The sequence below is a fragment of the Schistocerca nitens genome, chromosome 3 (assembly GCF_023898315.1).
Source record: "Schistocerca nitens isolate TAMUIC-IGC-003100 chromosome 3, iqSchNite1.1, whole genome shotgun sequence".
NCBI classification, from domain to species: Eukaryota; Metazoa; Arthropoda; class Insecta; order Orthoptera; family Acrididae; genus Schistocerca; species Schistocerca nitens.
In genome coordinates this window covers 530189576-530211584 of record NC_064616.1, presented here as the reverse complement: position 1 = coordinate 530211584, position 22009 = coordinate 530189576, and the positions used below count along the sequence as shown (strand labels likewise).

At 44.3% G+C, this 22009-nt stretch overlaps 1 protein-coding gene across 2 annotated transcripts in view; it reads left to right on the top strand.

The window, feature by feature from the left end:
• LOC126248444 (uncharacterized) overlaps positions 1-22009 on the top strand; it is a 474060-nt gene that overhangs the window by 310155 nt on the left and 141896 nt on the right. For both annotated transcript variants that reach the window (XM_049949424.1, XM_049949422.1), the window contains exon 3: positions 34-438. In XM_049949424.1, coding sequence (XP_049805381.1) covers positions 34-438 — 405 coding nt within the window. The remainder of the gene's footprint in view (positions 1-33; positions 439-22009) is intronic.

Sequence of the window (22009 nt, the reverse complement as noted above, 5' to 3'; positions counted from 1 at the left end):
CATGAGAACTTAAGATAAATTAATTTGTTGCAGGTGCAGTATACCGAGTGAATGATGGCAGTGTTCGTGCATATGGACCATCGCAGTGGCATAATCCTATGTCAAATGTTCCTGTGAGACAGTCTGCTACAGAAGAGAACTTCAGTCCATCCATTCACCCATATGCTTCAGGAGATTTTCCGAGATTTCCACATGGTGCTGGTGGTAATCCGCGTCCTCAACACAACCATGAGAAGATAGTGAGTGCTAATAGTGGCGAGCCCGAAGGCACAGTGCGGAGAGAAGTCACCCCAATAAGAGAATATGCTGATTCATCACAGGGACAGAGGAACTCAATACTGAGAACTACAGCTAGTCCAGTCTTTCAAGATAGTGGAATCCTTCGACGAACAAGTGAAAATCACAGACCCGATTCTCGTGCCAGTTACCCAGAAACAGGTAAATGATCGTGTATCAGTATTGTAAACACTGCAGACCAGGTCGACTACACAGTTGTTTTGTCGAGTTCTGTATTTCCTGCTAATAAGAAGGTAAAAACACTATGAAAAATAAAAATGTACTGAAATATACCAAACAAGGTTTAATATAAGGAATTTGTGCAACTACACAGATGGACGTAATGTCACTGTAACTGAAAGAAAGAAATCGGCGAACAGAAAAAAATAACTGGATGATTAATACCAAATCTTCATCAGTGGGTATTATATTTTGCAGAGCTAGCAAGAATGTTTGTAAATTAAAAGACATGCGTGAGCAGTAGCAAATATTTAAAATACAAATACTGGATTTTGTTTCTTTAAAATAGTTTTTGGGAGCCATTTAGAGTTATGTACATTAAATAGCGAAGGAAGTGTTGTAAACATTGAGTGTCAACCGAACTAGCGCGCAGTGAGCCGAATGCACGGTCAACGACAAACACAGACTGCAAGAGCGAGACAGCCCAAAGAATTTACAACACGAATACAAGTGAGCGTAAGCTGAGCAAAAAGGAATCCAGTTACAGGCTGACGCTCCACCAGAGACCGGTAGTCAGAGACAGACAAGGACCGGGGGACACTTTCTGCTAGATGCAGTGTATAGGGAGGGAGTTACTCCACCTCCATCAGATCTCCTCCTCCCTCTCCCTGGCAAACAAGTCTCCTGGTTGGTCGGCTTCTCTGTACGACAGATCAAATTATACAGTGAGCATCGCACAGGTGGTGGGAACATCTGTGGGTGCCATTCGGTTCTGGGACAGAGGGTTGGTTGGTCCTCCCCCCCCCCCTTTTTTTTTTTTTTTTTTTTTTTTTTTTTCCCTAAGGGTTCCTGTGAGCCTGATTTGTGGCGCCCCGACTGCTTAGTTTAATGCAGGCATAGCTGCTTTGTTTGGCCTTTGCAGGCTTTGCTGACCTGCTGCAGTTATATGTTCATGTCTAGGCAGTGGAACCTCGCTGATACTGTGACATGGTCCATTGGCCAGGAGAACTTTCCACTGAGCACAATAGGCCGAAGAAAACCCTTGGTTTACGGTTGTGCAGCACCTCAGCCAGAATGCGCCAGTGGAGTTGCTCAGTAAGATGCCAAGAAACTTTCTAGGTAATGTCAATGCTATTTTCTGTAGTTGTTGTTTGGATGTTATGACCAACTTCTCGACCTGTGCGTTTGATAGCGTCAGGGACGGCACAGTGGTCAGGTGCTGAATCCCATTTTGGTGGAAGAACGCTTCAGAATCCTCAGATACGAGTGACTCTTGTCTGAGACCAGGGTGTGTGGCGCTCCTTCGACAGTGAAAATGACAGCCAAGGGCTGAATTATAGCATATGACGTCATGGAGGACGACCGAGCAACATGTGGGAAATTAAACAAGGCGTCTATCACCAACAAACATATAGCCCCTAACAAGGGGCTGGCATAATCCACGTACATCCAATCTTGTGACCCACTGACTTGGTGCATTGTCATCCATAAAAACTCCATGGTTTTTTCGGAACATGAAGTCCATAAATCGCTGCAGGTGGTCTCAAAGTAGCCGAACGTAACTATTTCCAGTCAGTGATCGATTCACTTGGGCCGAAGGACCCAGTCCGTTTCATATAAACACAACCCACACCATTATGGAGCCACCACCAGCTTGCACAGTGCCTCGTTGGCAACTTGGGTCCATGGCTTAGTGAGGTCTGCACCCTACTCGAACCTTACCATCAGCTCTTACTAACTGAAATCGGACTCATCTGACCAGGCCACGGTTTTCCACTCGTCAAAGATCAAGCTGATATGGTCACGAGCCCAGGAGAGTCGCTGCTGGCTATGTCATGTTGTTAGCAAAGGCACGCGCGTCAATCGTCTGCTGCCATAGCCCATCAACGCCAGATTTCGCTGCACTGTCCTAATTGATACGTTCGTCGTACGTATTATATTGATGTCAGTGTTTGTTCAAAATGGTTCAAATGGCTCTGAGCACTATGGGACTTAACATCTGAGGTCAACAGTCCCCTAGGACTTACAACTACTTAAACCTAACTAACCTAAGGACATCACACACATCCATGCCCGAGGCAGGATTCGAACCTGCGACCGTAGCGGTCACGCGGTTCCAGACTGAAGCCCCTAGAACCACTCGGCCACACCGGCCGGCAATGTCAGTGTTCATTTCACGCAGTGTTGCCTGCCTATTAACACTGACAAACTCTTCTCAAATGCCGCTGCTCTCAGTCGTTAATTGAAGGCCGTCGCTCACTGCGTTATCCGTGGTGAGAGGTAACGGCTGAAATTTGGTATTCAATAATGAATTCCGTAACGATTTCCGAAATGGAATGTCTCATGCATTCACCTCCAACTACTATTCCGCGTTCAAAGTCTGTTATTCCCGTCCTCGGCCATAGTCACGTTGGACACGTTTTCACAAGTACAAAAGACAGCTCATTCACTGCCCTTTTATACCTTGTGTACGCGATACTACCGCCATTTGTATATATGCATACTGTTATCCAATGAATTTCGTCACCTCAGAGTATTTCACCTTATATATATATATAACACATTTTATACTTTACTGGAGCATAAGGCGTAAACCAAGTTCACAATACAGATTTTTCATTTGCGCTGTTTAAGTCCTATCTGGGTTTATATGAACTGGATAATGGGGAAAGAAAGGGAAACGATGGGTGTGAATTCGTGACTTCCACTCCCACAGGATATTGTGATAATGTAATGCCGGAAATTGTGAATTTGTGATGGACTGGGATTCGAACCATGACCAGTAGCCTTAACTGCTTCGGTCATCCAGACACGGTTTCTGACGGACTCAATTTCCAAGTTATCACATGCTGTAATGCAGCATCACTCGTCAATTAACCCCCTACTCCATTTATACCGACCGTTGTAACGAAGCCATGAGACACTGAGAAGCTGTATAAGGACTCCTGCTTTTGGGGTAAATGTATGTTTCAAACTGTGATTGCTGGATGGAAATCTACTCTCTCACATCATCTGTGTGGCCCATCGTGCAGACCCTTTAGGCTACTCTCTTGTTGTAAGTATGGTTGTAACAGAATGCACGATAACCTCAAAGGGTTGCACAGTGGTAATCAGTGAAAGGAGTTCTGGCAGAACAACACTGGTCGCAAAAACAGGAGTATACTAGCTGTTCTAGTTAGTAGCTGGTGACAGTAATATCCAACCAACTAGTCGACCGTCACTAGCTAATGTAGGGTCACTGGACTGTAGGGAGAGAGAGAGTTCTGTTACCGGTAGGTGCCAGAGGAGGATGTTTCTTCTCCAGCTCGGTGTAGGCAGTCACAGTCTGCGTAGAATGTGATACAGGAACCGCAAGAGACAACGATCTGTTTCGTTAATTGATAGATGTTATGTTCTATAGTTAGGGTAGCACATTTTCAGTACTGGGCAAAGTCATTGTCTCTGCAGTTGACAAATAGTGGTTCTTCACATGATGAGTTTACATGAAACAGCTGACCAAAGTCCCAACAAATTGGGTTGTTCATACAGTGGGAATGCATACACCTGAAGTGTTGGCATTTAAAGCACCACATCAGGAGTGCGAAATTGTGCTTTGCATCACAGCGGTGGGCCATGATTTTGACTTTCTCAGGGAGCAAATCCTCCTGAAAAGTCAAGATGAATGCTCCACTGTCACCTTTGTTGTCTGGCAGTCCTCTACATACACGACATATAAAGTGGCCCATAACTTTACCAAATTAAAGTGTAATTCTTCATCCATCTGCAGTTTTAAGCCCTGGTGAAAACTGAACCATGTGCAGGCTCATATTGTATATCACAGTAAAAGTTAAATCACTAATATTGATATGAATACAGAACCACTTCCTAATTTTCTGAGGGAAGCTTTTTGATGCCATATACTCTCACCAACGGCCCTCCCTGCAGTCAGCACCCATCGAGAGTTGTACACCACTGGCTTGATGGGCACAGCCCTGAGTCCAAGTGGGACATAACGAGCAGTAGGTCTTATATATAACTTAGAGAACAAACGGAGGCTTGGCTGGGCCGTATGTGGTTGGCAAGTTTTGGTATAGTGGCCAGGTGAGGCAGGTAAAGAGCGACTATCCAGAGGTCTGAGCAGCCACAGTGAGCTAGAGCTTGGGAATGCGTACTCACTCTGCTCTAATATAGACTTTTGAAATTCAACGTTGCTTTTCGTGGATTATTTATTCAGATAATCTTGGTGAAATCTTAAGATGTGGGAGAATTTGTTCAGGTAGTTGCACTGGTGCAGTTTACAATGCCATGGGCATTAAACATTGCCTGTGTATGCTCTGCTTGGTCTGATAACACTGTTATTTCAAAACACATATTTGTTCTACTGTGTGTAATCCCCCCAGGGTGTCCATAGCTCTTTCGTGGGTTCATGTGTGGCGTGCACAGGCCCCTGAGCTATTGCAGCCCTTTTTCTTTTCTGGGCTGAATTACCTTCCCCTTCCATCTCCCTCCCAGTTATTATTCCTTTCCTTTCGCCCTTCCTTTGCCTCTCTTGGAGTTCTCATTTATGTCAGGTGGGCTATCCTTCTGACTTCGTTTAATCTTGAGGTTTTGGTTTGTCCTCTTTTCCTTTCTGGTCTTTCTTAGGGGTTTGAACTCCATCTCTAAATTTGAAATCTGTAGTGTGAGGCAGATGGGGAAGAACTCCCTCCCTAACATCCTTGGTGTGGGTTCCTCTCTTCTCCTCCCCCTCCCTCTACCTTTACCCCCGTCTTCTCTCGCCCTGTCACCTCCTTGCTAGGTCACCCTCTTGGTAACCAGTCCGTGTGGTGGAGCTGTTATGTACCATCTGACTGACTATCTGATTGCACTGCTGATACTTGCGCTGTGAATGCCTCTTGAAAGCCGTGGACTGGTTGCTTACCTTTTTGGGGCATCAAAACTCCCAGTAACGACCGTCACTGCAGGCAGCTGTTGCTGTGGCCGGGTGGCACCCACGAGGCGAGCCCCTGATTGGAGTGGGTGGTACCAGGGCAGAAGTTCGACACATGAAAGATGTTAAACTCTGGCCGCTCTTCCGCGGTCACGTCTCTTCCTAGGAATACTACAGTTCCTGTTTCTGCCTTCCCGCTCTTTCCCCCTTGGCTACCCACCGGGTGGAGAGCCAGGCTCTCTGGTTTGTGGCGCTACCCTTTCTGTGGTTCCTGATCTGTACCAGGACTGACGGGGAGACTTTTGCCTTCCGAACAGATTGAGGGCAAGCTCGGTGAAGTTGAGTCCTTAAGCAAGATGAAATCTGGCTCCCTCCTTATAAAGACAACCTCTGCCAGCCTGTTGGCCTCACTTCATGCCCCCAAATGCTTGGGAGACATGCCAGTGAATATCACCCATTACAAGTATCACAATATGTCACAGGGTGTAATTTTTCATAGGGACCCTCTCCTTCAGTCCGATAATTAACATAGGGCCAATTTGAAACAATGTTGTGTTTATTTGATCCAGCATGCTCAGAGAAGCCGTGAGGACATTAATGTAGACACTGGCGCTTTCATCCTATCCTTTGAGGGGGATACCCTACTGAATAAGGTCAAGGTAATGGTATACAGATGCGGCGTCAAACCATTAATTCCACCTACCAACATTGCTGTCTAACGGTCCACCTCCATCCAGAGCTCCACCTTGCCAATGAACTCCTGTATTGAGGAGACGCATCGCTTTCTTGGCATGCTGTTTGACGCTCAGCTCACTTGGACACCTCATTTTCGCGAGCTTAAACAACGGTGCTGGCGGCACCTCGACATACTTCGCTGCCTCAGCCACACCGTGTGGGTGGCTGCACGAACAACCCTCCTACAGCTCTATAAGGCCTTAGTCCAGTCCCGTCTCGACTACGGGAGCGTGGTGTACGACTCAGCAGCACCTTCAACGTTGCAGATCCTCGACCCGATTCTCCATTGTGGCGTCAGACTGGCGGCAGGTGCCTTTCGCACTAGTCTAGTGACTAGCCTTCTTGTAGAAGCTGGAATCCCTCCCCTACGATTCCGCCGACAACAGTTGCTTGCGTCATACATCGTCCGCGTCCATGCCTCGCCCGACCACCCAAACCGCAGGCTCCTTTTTCCATCTTCTGCACTCTCTTCCCCACGACGGCGGCCTAGGTCGGGTCTCCCGATCGCGGTACGCGTTCATTCCCTTCTCTCGTCACTCGAGTCCTTTCCCCTTCCTCCATCCTTCCGGCCCTCTTCTTTTACCCCTCCTTGTTCCCTCCCTCGCTTGCGGCTTTGCTTGGATTTGTCCTGCGACTCCAAGTCCTCCGTTCCACCTGCCAGTCTTCGTCAACAATTCCTGGCTCTTCTTGCCTCTTTTCGCGATGCAGATGTAGTATATACCGATGGTTCTGTGGTCGATGGACGCACTGGGTTTGCTTTCATCCACGGCGACTACATTGAGCAGCATTCCCTGCCGTGTGGGAGCAGTGTTTTCACTGCGGAGCTGGTTGCTCTTTATCGTGCACTCGCTCACCTTTCCTCCTGCCCTGGGGAGTCATTTGTCATATACAGTGGCTCCCTGAGTGGATTGCAAGCACTCGACCAGTGTTTTTCTCTGCACCCTTTGGTGCGCGGTATTCAAGATGCTGTTTTTGCTCTCGCCGAGTGTGGTCGTTCAGCGACGTTTGTGTGGACCCCAGGCCACATCGTTATTCCAGGAAACGAACGTGTCGATCGGTTGGCCAAGCAGGCCACCCCTGGAGCTTGGTCTCGTGGAAAGAGACCTCCGGTCAGCCCTACATCGCAAGGTCCGCGATGTCTGGAGCTCTGAATGGTCTGTCTTGAACACGCCAAATAGGCTCCACATGAAGTCGTCCACGGCCGTATGGAACTCATCCTTGAGGAGCACGCGTAGGGACTCAGTTGTTCTCTGCCGTCTCCGAATTGGACGTATGCGGTTGACCCACAGCTATCTCCTTCGCTGTGAGAACCCACCCAAGTGTAGCTGTGATGCAGGGCTGACAGTGCTCCATCTTCTGATGGACTGCCCCTTTTAGCCCCCTTGCGGCAGTCCTTTAATTTATCAGCTTCACTTACTTTAATTCTAGGTGACAATGCCTCTATAGCTGACTCAGTTTTACGTTTTATCAGTGCAGCTGGGTTTTATCACTCACTCTACTGTGGGCGCTGTCGCATGATTTCTCAGGCTACACCCACTCCAACGACTTTTAATTGTGACGTGGATACCAAAATAGTGTCTTTTATGGTAATAAGTTGTGTTGGTACCTCTATCAACGCTTTCCAGCTGGAGATTCTTCGTTTGTAGTTGAGTGGTTGACCTTTTACCTGATCCATCAACCACTGTAGTCTGTTTTACTCTAGTCAACTATTTGCTCTGCTCCTTTTAAGTGTCCATTATTTTGTGTTATTGCGGTGTTCATTTTAGCTCTGTACCCTTTGGTGTTCCCTCCCTCTGCGTGCAGAGGTTACGCTTTTACTGTATAGGCAATTGACAAGTATGCCTGTTTGGAACAGGGGACTGATGACCTCGATTTTTAGCCCCCATCAAACCCTGTAACCAACCAACCAACCAACCAACCAACCAACAAACATTGCTCCTGTTGCCTCTACTTCGGCTACATGTCCTCGCGATGTGATGCCACTCCCATCTGTGGTGACTGTGGGAAGCCCTTGCACCCCACCGCCTACTGTGTAAACTGCTTTGGTGTCCAGTGCATACAAAGGGAAAAAACCAGGAAATATAGATGCTTGCCTGTCTCAGCTACTTTGAGGTCCAGAAGAAGATTGACAGACTTCATCCTGTGAATCTCTGATTTACCTTTGCCTCAGTTATATATTCCTCTCCTCTCCCCTCCTCCTAATCTCCATCCTGCCCCCCTTCCCTTCCCTCCCCCTCTCCAGCAGCTCCCACCCCTTGCCCTCTAGAAACTCTTCCTCCTCTTCTTCCCCTTCCTCCTCCTCAACCAAAGAAGAAATTCTCTTCTCTGGCTCCCTCTAGAGACGAGGCTCCCTGTCAGAACACTCCTCTCCAGCGTTCTCAAAATAGGAGGCCTCCAACCTCAGTTCGGATGAGGGACCCACACTCCAAAGGCCCCAAATCTGCTTGCTCTTTGTCCAATCTGGGCATTGCTGCCAGCCGTTCCCTTACTGATAACACCTCCTACCTCCCTCTGAAGGAGAAGAAGAAGCAGCGCAAGTCCAGGGATGAGGCTTCCCTGGTATCCCTGGGGGGGCTTTTTCCCCTCACTCCGAATCAGACCCAGTTTTTATGGATGTCACCCTATCCTCGTTGGTAATGACCAGTGATGCAGGGACATGACCTCCCCTATGATTCTTTATTTCTAGCCTGGACTCTTGCCACACGATAATCCAGTGGAATTGTGATGGATATTACCGTCAGTCATCGGAAATACAACAGATTGTTTCCTCTTACTCTGCATTCTGTCTTGCACTTCCAAAAACGCATTTCCGTGAAGACCACTCTCCAATATTTCGTGGTTATCGGGTATTTTGTTGGAATGTTCCCGTCCTAAGACAGCATCTGGAGGCGTGAGTGACTGGATCCCCCTTCATAGCAACCTGGAAGCAGTAGTGGTACAGGTGCGAACGACCCCGGCATTCACTATTTACAATGTCTACCCCCCTCCCGGCAGGCCACTTCCATATGTTGAACTGCCTCCCTAATACAGGGTCTTTCAAGGCACACCACCCCCTGTGGGGGAGTGCCACTACGACAGACAGGGGTCTTGTAACTAACCAACTTATTATAGACCTTGATTTGTATCTCCTCAATGACAGTTCTCCAACCCACTTCAGTGCCACTCGTGGCAACTTTTCTGCTGTTGATCTCACGATTTCCTCCCCTGCACCGAGCGAGGTGGCCCAGTGTTCAGCACACTGGACTCGCATTCGAGAGGATGCTGGTTAAATCCCACGTCCAGCCAGCCTGATTTAGGTTTTCCGTAATTTCCCTAAATCGCTTCAGGCAAATGCTGGGATGGCTCCTTTAAAAGGGCACGGCCGACTTCCTTCCCCAGCCTCCCATTATCCGATGAGTTTGATGACCTCGCAGTTTGGTCTCCTCCCCAAATAAAATCATCCCAACCCAACCCCGTCCCCTGCAAGTGTGGATTAATTACATTGGTCACTGCATGATGATCTTTGTGACAGTGACCAATTTCCAGTGATTTTATCGTTCCCCTGCCACCGCCAGGCAGACAGGCCATCAAGCTGTTCAATTACAGAGAGCCAATTAGCCTTTATATACATCCGCTGTGCACTTCAACAACTCTCTCTCTCTCTCTCTCTCTCTCTGATTACGTTGATGCAGTTACGCAAGACATCTCTACATCTGACACTATTCTTCTGCTGCTGGCACTGCTATGCCTGTATCCACAGGTCGCTAGCGGCGTCGACCGGTACTGTGGCGTGCCAAGGACGTAGCAGTCACTATCCAGTACTGCTGATGTGCGCTGCAACGATTTAAACAACACCCTTCACAGACCAGCCTTATCGCTTTTAAGTGTCTCCATGCTATGGCTCGCTACCTTATTAAGCAGAGTAAAAAGGAATACTGGGACATACGCTTCTTCATCTCAGGTTTGGTCCAAGGCCTGTAGCCTTCTGGACGATCAGTGACAATCAATTGTCAGAGGTGTTATCCTACAGGGTGCTCTGTGTACTGATCACTTGTTCCTTGCAGAACACCTCACAGCACACACTGCATCAGCATTGACGCCCTCTTCCTATCCTGCTACCTTCCTTTGGCAGAAAATATGAGTTGAAGAAACCCCCTTCTGTTTCAGCCCCCAACAATCAGAAGCCTATAATGAATGGGAATTCTTGCAGGCTCTTACCTCTTTACATGACATGGCCTCAGGCCAGGATTCTACCAGATGATCCAACACTTGGACGTTAGCCAGAGGCAACATCTACTACATCTACTCAGGGCCTTCAACCACATATGGCTCACAGCTATCTTCCCCTCTCACAGGCGAGAAAGAGTAGTTATTGCCGTACTTAAGCCTGGGAAGAATCACCGAGTGGGGTGGCGCAGTGGTTAGCACACTGGACTCGCATTCGGGAGGACGACGATTCAATCCCGTGTCCGGCCATCTTTATTTAGGTTTTCTGTGATTTCCCTAAATCGTTTCAGGCAAATGCCGGGATTGTTCCTTTGAAAGGGTAAAGCCGATTTCCTTCCCCATCCTTCCCTCATCTGAGCTTGTGCTCCGTCTCAAATGACCTCGTTGTCGACAGGACGTTAAACAATAATCTCCTCCTCCTAGGAAGAATCCAACGTCTCTTGAAAGCTACCGACTGATTAGCCTGACCAATGTACTTCGTAAACTACTCGAGAGGATGACTAGTTTCCAATTATGTTGGGTACTCGAATCTCGATGCCTTTTGTCCATGTATCAGTGTGGCTTCTGGGAAGGACGATTTACAACCGACCATTTACTCGGATTCTAAACAGCTATCAGACAGGCTTCTTCTCAATGCTGACACCTTGTCGCAGTCTTCTTTGACCTACATAAGGCATACAACATGGCTTGATGCCGTCACATTTTAGTTACCCTCCATGACTGGGGCTTTCGCAGCCCCCTTCCGACTTTAATCCGCGAGTTCTTACCCCACTGGCTCTCTTCGGTTAGAGTTAGCATTCTTTCAGCACCCCTCAGATCCACGAGAACGGTATCCCACAGGGTTCTGTGTTATGTGTCACACTCTTCCTTGTCGCCATCAATGGGCTTGTAGCCTCTGGTTACCCCGATGTTGTATTTCGACGATTTATGAGTGTGGTACAGTTCCCACTTGGTAGCATCTGCTGAAGCCAGCAACAAGGCGCCATCCAACGGGCCTGTGTGTGGGCCCTTTCCCATGGCTTCCAGTTTTCCCCCTCCAAAACGCAGATTATGCATTTTTTTCTGTCGACCCACAGTAAACCCCGATCCAGAAATCTATTTAGGTAACCAGTGCGTAGCTGTTGCAGCACAGACTCGTTTCTTGGGCCTTCTTTTTGATAAAAAGCTGATGAGGGTGCCCCAAATTCGCCACCTGAAGACTACCTGCATGCGGAAGCTGAATACTCTACACCTTCTCGTGCACACTTCTTGGGACACAGACTGTGCTACTCTTCTACTAAGGTCTCTCTTGCGTATATGATATCCAGTATCTTGTACATTGCATCCTTGAAGAGTTCCAGGATGCTAACATCATCTACACTGATGGATCTAAAAACGATAGATAAGGTGGGATACTCTTTTACGTCTCCTGGCACCATTTACTGCCAGGATCATGTAGTGTGTTCACAACAGTGCTGCTAGCCATTAACAGGCCCCCCCCATTTTGTCACCCAGGCCTCCCTCCACAGTGTTTTAGTATGTACTGACTCAATGAGAAGCCTGCTGGCTAAAGACACTGTTGTCATACGTTGTACTCTGCTATCCATGACCTTATCTCCACCCTTGGCTGTGCTGCCTGCTCAGTTGTCTTTCTCTGGATCCTGAGTCATGTGGGCATCCCAATGAATGAACTGGCTGACTGTTTGGCTAGAGGGGCAGATATTTGCCCCATTCCCGTTCATGATTCAAGGTGTAGATATGTATGTCCACAGCAGATCCCTTTCCCCAAAAGTGGTATGACATCTGTTGCACAACTGCGCTCGGTAATAAACTCCACACAATCGGGGGGGATTACTTTGGTTTGGCGCTCTTCCTTCTGCGCCTCTCAGGAGTAGTCTACTGTCTTGTGCAGTCTACATATTAGCCATACTAGACTCATTCATGGTTTTCTCTTGCATAGCGAGCCACCCTCACATTGTGGCTGTGGAGCCAGACAGGTGGTTTCCCAAATATGGATGGAACGTCCTCCTCTTTTGGCCTTTTGTACAAAGTATAGCCTTCTACATTCCTTGTCTTTAATATTAGCAGATGATTCACGGACTGTTAAACTGGTTCTCAGTTTCCTACATGAAATTTATTTATTTATTTATTTATTTATTTATTTATTTATTTATTTATTTATTTATTTATTTATTTTTTTAGTTGTAAGGCTTTACTTCACTTCTGGAGCAGAGCCAGGTGGCTGTGGTTGGGGCCTGTCTTCGTGTTTTTTGGGTCTGGCACCCTTGACCACTTCTCCTTGTAAAGACTGCTCTTTTATGTCTCTGCTGTTTCAGTTTTTAGATTTGTGCTACCCTTTTGTTCCTTCTACTGTGTGTGTTTTTAGCTTCCGCGTGTTATAGTTTGACCCCTCTGACCGGATCCGCCCACTTTTAGCGGACACCTGTATCTTACGCATGTAACTTTAAAATCGCGGGACTGGTGACCTCGCCGTTTAGTCCCATAACACCCCTCAATAAATCAACCATTGTGTATAATATTAGCCTCTGTAAGACCATCGCTCAACAAAGGATGCTAGACAATATTTTGAGTTGGAATCCACCATCGGAAATTTACCGTTTCCGTGCTACAGCCATTTGAAAACATGTTTCCTAGGTAGGTATGCTTACGTCGGCAGCACCAGGATGGGTGAGGTGCTATCAAAGAAGCTCTGAGTTGTCTGAGTTGTGCAAGAAGTGCTGTGTGTGATGCAGAAGCTGTGCTATCTCATCGATAACACGTAGGAGTGTTGGCACGGATCAGTGCTGTGTCAAGCAAGTGGTATCCTGGGTCTAATGGAGCAACTGTTGACTCCATAACTAGGAAAGCTGAAGAAACTTACGTTCCAGTGAGGAAGGAGCCATGGTAGATGCAAAAGTGAGATCCATGACAAAAACATGGAAGGATCATAAGGTACCATCCATACACCACATTCCTCTTCCTTAGCAGAAATCGCAGAGCCATCTCACTGTGTAGACTGACTGTGGTGAATATGACATCTAAGGGTACAGAACTCTTCTTCCCCATGGAAGAAACAGCAAAACCATCTGGGAGAAGCGGATTTGAAGGGAAAACATGTATTGGGCAAGGTTATCATTGAGAAAATGGACTGAGCCACCGAAGGTGGTGTGTCAAGGTGACTTCAAGCTTCTGGGAAAACTTCCACTGCAAGAAAATAGTACTCTGCTGTGTAGCTTGTGGTTGGAATACATCAGTGGAACAAAATATGAAGCAACTGAAGTAAGTTGTGTAAAATAAACAAATAGTGTGGAAAAAGCCATAATCGATGTCGCATGAACAAGCTAAGTTGTCAAAACTGAATATATTCTATAGATCTAGTCTGAGAAAGGATTTAGCCAGTGAGAAAGTTTGCAGCACAAGGAAGGATATAGTACTGCATGGGCTTGCAGCTTGGTGCTTATGACACGTGTATCCACAGAAGAGTTGTGAGTGGTATGGGGGATCCAAGTAAGAGCTGCCAGCACATTTTGACTTGTGACACAAGGCTAAGATGTCACTGTTCCCAAAACTAATAATTAATGCACTGGACTCGAAAATGTACAACAGTGATTTTTGATATACCATCTCCAGCTGGTTTCCTAGCAACATCTGTTGATAATCTCTATGAATAAGAAACGGGATAAATCAATAGGCGAAGGGTCACATAAAAATATCATACCACAGACACAAATGTACTTCATTGGCTACAGCTAACTCTCACAAAATCTATTTCATTCATTGAATACCATCTCCAGCTGGCTACTGCCTCCACAATCTGTTGTGGAGCATCTATCTGTGAGCAAGTATATGATGACTAGACTGTATCACTCATTTAGATAACTGGAAAATTAGAATTCTATGTTCATGAACAGAAACTTTCCATACTGAAAAAAGTGAGTTTATAAATAATGAAGGATCACTTACTTCTGACTTGATTAACCCAACTCTTAAAATATCATCTCCAGCCCTGAAGGATTATGTCTTGCCTCTTACACCCATGAGGGCTGCCTATCAACTCCTCAACTTTGTGAGCCCCAAGCAGCTCCACGAAATTGTTTTTATCATTTAGCCAATCAGTGCGTCAACCCAAGGAACAGAAATGTAGGCACTTCCATTGGCCAGTTCCTGCTTCTGATAGAAGCACTCCTCTACAAAATTCAGTTCCCTGCCAAAACTTTTCAAAATTTTATTTCCAGCAGGTGCTAGAAAAGTAATGCCACCATGAGAAGGTCACTAGCTGTCAAACCAGCATAGTGGATTCCAACCACAACTTACTTAGAAAAATTGCAGAAAGGTTCACCTACGAGTAATGCAACACACCTTTTTTTTTTCCTGGACAATCTTGGTTGAAAAAATTGAGGAATTTGTTGTGGGGCATCGTGGGAATATTCCCACTTCAGCCCCAATAGTTTAATGATGTTATGATAGATCACGGTGCTATACATAGCTTTATAAATGGCATATGTAACAGAGGTGTCAGAGTTTCCTTTGGCGGAAAAACGGATCATTGCAGATATTCATAGGTTCAAAATGGTTCAAATGGCTCTGAGCACTATGGGACTTAACATCTATGGTCATCAGTCCCCTAGAACTTAGAACTACTTAAACCTAACTAACCTAAGGACAGCACACAACACCCAGCCATCACGAGGCAGAGAAAATCCCTGACCCCGCCGGGAATCGAACCTGGGAACTCGGGCGTGGGAAGCGAGAATGCTACCGCACGACCACGAGATGCGGGCTATTCATAGGTGCTTGTAGAATGTCTACAGAGACTTAGCCATGGCTAAACACACTGTTAGTCACTGGGCAAGGCATCTTTCATCATCGTAACAAGGTTTCCCAGACCTGTCCAGCCTCCCATGTGCTGGCCAGCCACACACAGCTGTGACTCCTGCAATGTTGGAACATGCAGACGCTATCATTTCAGATGATCAGTGGATCACAAAAAAACCTCACTGCTCAACTGTACATCTGTTGGTACTGTTCACAAACTCATCCAGCAGTTGGGGTACTCGAAGGTGTATGCCCATTGGGTTCCTTGCCACCTAATAGAAGACCATGAAAAACAATGAAGGACGATCTGTATGGAACTGTTTGCCATTGTGAGGCTGACCTTGACAAATTTTTGTCAAACATCATTACATGTGATGAAATGTGGATTAATCACTTCAAACTGGAAACAGAATGGCAATTCAAGGAGTACCGCCACACCACCTCCCCTCCAAAGAAAACTTTCAAAGCCACACCATCAGCCAATAAAATCATGGTGATGGTCTTCTGGGATTTTGAAGGGGGTTATTCTTTTATCTGTCTTTCCCCATCATCTCTGAAGTGTCTTATGCTAACCTCAGGAAACTGATGCCAATTAACTTCTCCTTCTCCATGAAAATGCAAGGCCTCACACAAGTCTGCGCACCAGGAGGAGCTCACAAAACTTCATTCAGCTGTTCTTCCTCCTCCAGCCCAGATCTCACACCTTCTGACTTTGGTCTGTTTGGCACAATGAATGATGTACTTCATGGGAAGCAGTGCGTAAATGATAGGGAAGTTACTGACACAGCAAGATATCGGATCTTATGTCACCTAGTAGAGTGGCACCATGTGGACATAAAGGCCATCCCAGTGAGATGGCATAAGGCCATTGCATTGAACAGAGATTGTGTAGCAACACATGATTTTGTAACTTAAAAAAATGGGGAATAATATGGCACACTGGAATCCTGAATAAAACCAACCTGCTTTAAGCAAAAAAGTGTTGCAATACTTATTGAATGCCCCTCACATTATCTCCAGCATGAACAAAACCCAGTTCCATCAAATATCAGCTTGTGCATCACAATAGTCAAGAGAGCAAGTCCAAAGGTGCAGTAAGAAGTGTTCAGAGGTAACCAAAAATCTTCGTGTAAGCATATTTCAACTTCCATGTTTCATTCCTGGAAAAATCTAAATTCTGTATCTTAAATACTGCTTTGCCCACCCCTGCTAAAGATTAGTGTTAAGACTATGTAATTATGTATCAAGTGCACATTTCCAGTTACTGAGCTGTCATTTGCTTTTTGTGATACATAGACTTCGAGATTCCTGTCACCATAGTTACAAAGATTTTTCTGTAAAACATTTCTGGCATTTACATATTTCATAACAATTTGTTGTAGACAAGGGGTTCACTGTCACAAAAATAAAGTGTAAATAAAGATAAGCATTAATGTTTAAAGTAATATGATGCTGCACACACTTTTAGTTAAATGACTCTTTTCTGTTGCAAAATCGTTTCTCATTAAACATATATTGTACTAGTTATTGATTTTTGAGGAAAGAGGATCACAAAACATTAATGCTTAGATTATAGACTTCTAAAAAAATTCACAATATTTGTCAGGTATCCTATGTAAATCAGTATGTCATAGCAGCTTGATCTTTTTGCATGTGACACATGAGGGAATTAATTCTAGCAATGCAGGATGCAGATGTGTTTGTAGCTTGTGTTGTTGACAGTGTTACTCAGAGCTAAAGGTTGTATGTTGCTGCTTTTTGAATCATTCTTTTGAACACAAATGTACATGCACAGATACTGATGCAAACCTCGAATTGAGTACATATCAGCAATTCAGTTGTTATACAAAAGTTTGTAACAGTGTCAACAAGATGCATTAGATGTCCATACCCTTCTTCTTGTAAAGCAGCTGCCATTACAATAGGAATCTGGGGAGGAGAACTGTAAGCAAGAACACACTTATCAAGCACATCCGCTATAGGCTATATGGGACTGAGGCTGATACATCAACTTGGCTATTTCTTACACTAAATTATTTGATACAGAACTGACATTATGCTTCTATGAAACAAAATAAATTATCCATTGAGATTGTTTTGTGCGGCTGGTAGTAGATGGATACGTACAGAATATTTTTGACAATCTCCCAATGAAACTCGGATGTCTTCGTTAACATGTTTAAATAAGTGTGTTAATGCTGTTGCACTCTAGGTTCAAGAGGGGATGCACAAACAGTGTCAAGTGAAGGTTAGTAGAGATTCATCCATCTGTGGAAAAAAGCTATGCGTGAAGCATACAACAATAATCATCATCACACCTTAGCTAAAGATCTGGCAGAGAGTCCGAGAAAATTCTGGTCATGTGTAAATTCATTAAACTTCTTTTCAGTCCCATATTTACCAGTCTGGTGTGGCAGATGGAGACAGCAAAACAAAAACCAATATTTTAAATTACATGTTCGAGAAATAATTCACACAGGAGAATCATCTTTGGCCATCGGACAGACTCCCATATGGACAATATAGTAATAAGCATCCCTGGCATAGAGAAGCAGCTGAGAGACTTGAAAGGAAATAAATTATCAGGTCCAGATGGAATGCCAGTTTGATTTTACAGAGAGTACTCTACGGCATCGGCCTCTTACCTAGCTAGCTTGCATTTATCATGAATATCTCACCCCCACACAGTCGCAAGTGACTGGAAAAAAGTCCAGGTAGCTTCAGTATAGACCTAACTTCTGTTTGCTCCAGAATCCTTGAACACATTCTCAGTATGAATACAATAAACTTTCTTCAGACTTAGAAGCTTACATCCATAAATCCGCATGGTTTTAGAAAGCATTGCTCCAGCGAAACTCAGCTTGCCCCTCTCTCACATGTTATACTGAGCACTATGGATGACAGGCAACATGCAGATTCCAGTTTCTAAGTTTCTGGAAAGCATACGACATGCTGCCCCATTGCAGGCTGCTAATGAAGGTACGAGCATATGGAATAAGTTCACAGATATTTGAGTGACTCAAAGGCTTCTTAAACAATAGAACCCAGGAGGTTGTCCTTTATGGTGAGTGTTCATCAGATACAATGGTATCATCAGAAGTGCCCCAGGGAAGTGTGATAGGACCACTGTTGTTCTCTGTATACATACATAATTTGACAAACAGAGTGGGCAACCGTCTGCGGTTGTTTGCTGATGATGTCTTGGTGTACAGTAAGGTGATGAATTTGAATGATTGTAGGAAGACAGAAGATGACTTAGGCAAAATTTCCAGTTGGTCTGATGAATGGCCGCTAGACCTAAATGTGGAAAAATGTAAGTTAATGCAGATGAGTAGGAAGAACAACCCTGTAATGTTCAGATACAATATTACTAGTGTCCACCTTGACACAGTCAAGGCATTTAAATATCTGGGCATAATGTTGCAAAGCGATAGGAGGTGGAATGAGCTTGTGAGAACTGTGGTAGGGAAGGCAAATGGTCAGCTTTGGTTTATTGGGAATCACTTGTAAAGGAGACTACATGTAGGACACTGGTGCGACCTGTTCTTGAGTACTCCTTGAGTGTTTAGGATCTGTACCAGGTCAGCTTGAAGGAAGACATTGAAGCAATTCAGAGGAGGGCTGCTAGATTTGTTACTGGTAGGCTCGAACAAAACATAAGTATTATGTAGGTGCTTCAGGAACTCAAATGGGAATTCCTAGAGAGAAGGCAGTGTTCTTTTCAGGAAACACTATTAAGAAAATTTAGAGAACCGACATTTGAAGATGACTGCCAAACAGTTCTGCTCCCACCAACAGGACCATGAAGATAAGATATGAGAAATTAGGGCTCATACAGAGGAATGCAGGCACTCGTTTTTCCCATGCTCTATTTGTGAGTGGAACAGGAAGGTGAAATGACAGGTAGTAGTACAGGGTATCCTCCACCACACAACTTACGGTAGCTTGTGGAGTATCTATGTAGATCTAGTTGTAGATGTAGAATGCATAAAACTTCAAGGAACATTCAGAAAATAACAATATCCATTACCTTATTTCCTTACTGACAATACGTTTATGAATTAGGCTAAAGTCTAAGGCATATTTCTTTCACCAATGTTTGATTACCATCTACGAGAGTTATTATCAGTAGTTTGTTATTTTCACTCACAAACTTGATTAGCAAGTCACAGCTGCTGTACTGTTTATAGGTAACCACACAATGGTCAACTTGTGTCATCATCCAACAACTAACTGAAATTGCTGAGTTACGCAGACATGTGATGTGGAGCTTGTACAGCAGAAGAGTTGGTGCTGTTTGTTTCATTTCATTCAACGACTCATGACAAGCTTCATTTCAGTCTTTGTTTTCTGTAATATTTGTTCTTGTGAGGTTTAATTCTTGTGAGTTCTCTGCATCCTAGAATAGTAATGATCAGCCATTAATACAAGGAGAATCAAATTTTGGGAATCACTGCTCCAAGTGCATAGCATGATACTGTTGACTTATCCAGGTTTACCAGATGGCAGTTGCTGTTCTCTTCTCATAGCTGGGCACTGATACTTTGTATATTAGTTTGTATGAAAATTTTACTGAAAGTTTAAGAGATTTTGTGTACACCTAACATGGAAAATGGTCAACAAAGGTCCTTTGCAGTATTCAAATATCTTTGCATCTTTGTCACTTTAAACACTGTGACAACACTGCCTCTTCCTCAAACTCTACTGATGTGGTCTAGGACTCTTTCTATGAATAAGAGGCAAAATTTCTCTTTCCTGTAAAAGACTCAGCTAAAGGAGTCTGTTTTTTCTTAATCAAGAAAAACTCCGTAAGGTTCACTTTCTCTTAATAGTGTATTGGTGCATGATGATGCTGGGAAACTATAGCAAAATACATGTCATTTATGTCTAACTGCGACAACACATACTTGCAAGATGTCTGTGGATGAACACAACACAAATTGTTAATTCATGTGTTTCTGTGTTTAGAAATGCAGTGAGGTCATTCGCAGTTCCTCAAAGGTTCAAAAATGGTTCAAATGGCTCTGAGCACTATGGGACTTAACATCTATGGTCATCAGTCCCCTAGAACTTAGAACTACTTAAACCTAACTAACCTAAGGACAGGACACAACACCCAGTCATCACGAGGCGTTCCTCAAAGGCATCATACTGCAGGGCATTCATAATTAAAAGTAAACATAGTTGCTAGTATTTGCAAAATTGTTGATGATATAAGGTATAAATATTGCTGAATTAAATAATCTCAGGAGAGAAACATGATGCCCTTTATTATTTTACAAATCAGTTTCTGTTGTTATGCTATGTTTTCCTTTATTTCAGTACTGCAGTTTCACTTGCCCTCTTAAAAATGTTACCTTTTATAACTACAGTTGTTTCATTTACCTGTTTAGTTTCACTTGTTGTATCATACCTTCATGTAATTTTGGACCTTCTAAGGACAAAATTATCTTATTCAGTCACCCACTTCAGACATAACGTCAAATTTTGCTGTAGGTTGTTCATCTTTTTTGGTTCCAGAAAATTTGTAATTTGTCATGTAATTCATTATTTAATTTATTACCCAATTCAATGCAATGCAAGAGGTCATGCAAGGTAAGAAGTTCACCACCACCAATGATGAACCTCATGCAATTGTCAACTAGTGTGGTCAGAACACACCTAAGGGATGGCTTGCTATGCAAAAATGGAAGCTGCCAGAACAATACCAAAAGCCCATAGGTACTGACAGGGAATACTTGTAATATAATCTGCATTCATTTGTTCAGTAAATGGTTGCTGTAAACACCAAAATAATTGTAGTGGCAATCATTTATGAATTCCATAAGTACATTGCTTGTGTTAAGTACATAAATGACAATTGTCACTTTACTGTAATTTAGTCAGGAGTATACTACATCCTACACAGTCAAAAGCCATGGTGCAGCCACAAATAATATCACTTTATTCATCAAAGCAGTTTATTGCTTGTGATACGAAGGAATATATTGCCATATCAGCTCGTGAGTCATTCCTGAAGTAAAACAGAAATACCATTAATATTGTATTGTTAATTGTATTTGGGATAAATGTGAAACAATCTGTGAAAAATAGCAAACATAATGTCACAACTGTCTGACAACGTAATAAGAAATGTCTGCACACTAAATGTTATAAAAATGTGTGACTTGGCTAATATTAAGGATGTGACAGCAGAGTAAACCCTAGTCCACCCATGGTGACAATGGTCTGGTAACTGGCATATGGCTGCACACTATCATATTGGCGCAGAACATCACAGTTCCATTTTCTGTGGTGGCATTGCTGAAAGCGTAACCGTAAGTGGTGTTGGGACTAAGAACTACAGTACCGACAACTATTGAGGATCTTATTGGAAGGTAGCTAATCCACTAGCAGTATCCGTTCCATATGCCAGAACACAGTTTTCATCTGTTTCTGGACAAATAATCCTGGCTGTTGACTTCTTGGGAGTCCTTGGAGTCTCATGGAAGAAAGATGACTTGTCAGCAGAGACAAGATGCTCAAAGAACTCCACTGGAACTGCACTGTACTGTTCCACAAACTGCTGGCATATTCTCATACACTTCAATTACTACACTGTGATGAGGGAATGGGCACCCATTGTGGACAGATATTCATTATCTTTAAATCCTCATGGATGATGGTGTGGAGGGTTTCCCATAATAGACCTGTTACCTTCTCTAGTTCATCAAACATGATTCACGTGTACCACATTATCTTGTCATTGAGTTTCTTGAGCATGGGGTTCTGGGTTTGATTCCCGGCAGGGTCAAGGATTTTCACCTGCCTCAATATGACTGGGTGTTTGTGTTGTCCTCATCATTTCATCATCATTCATGCAAGTGGCGACATTGGACTGAGCAAAGGTTGGGGATTTATATGGGCATT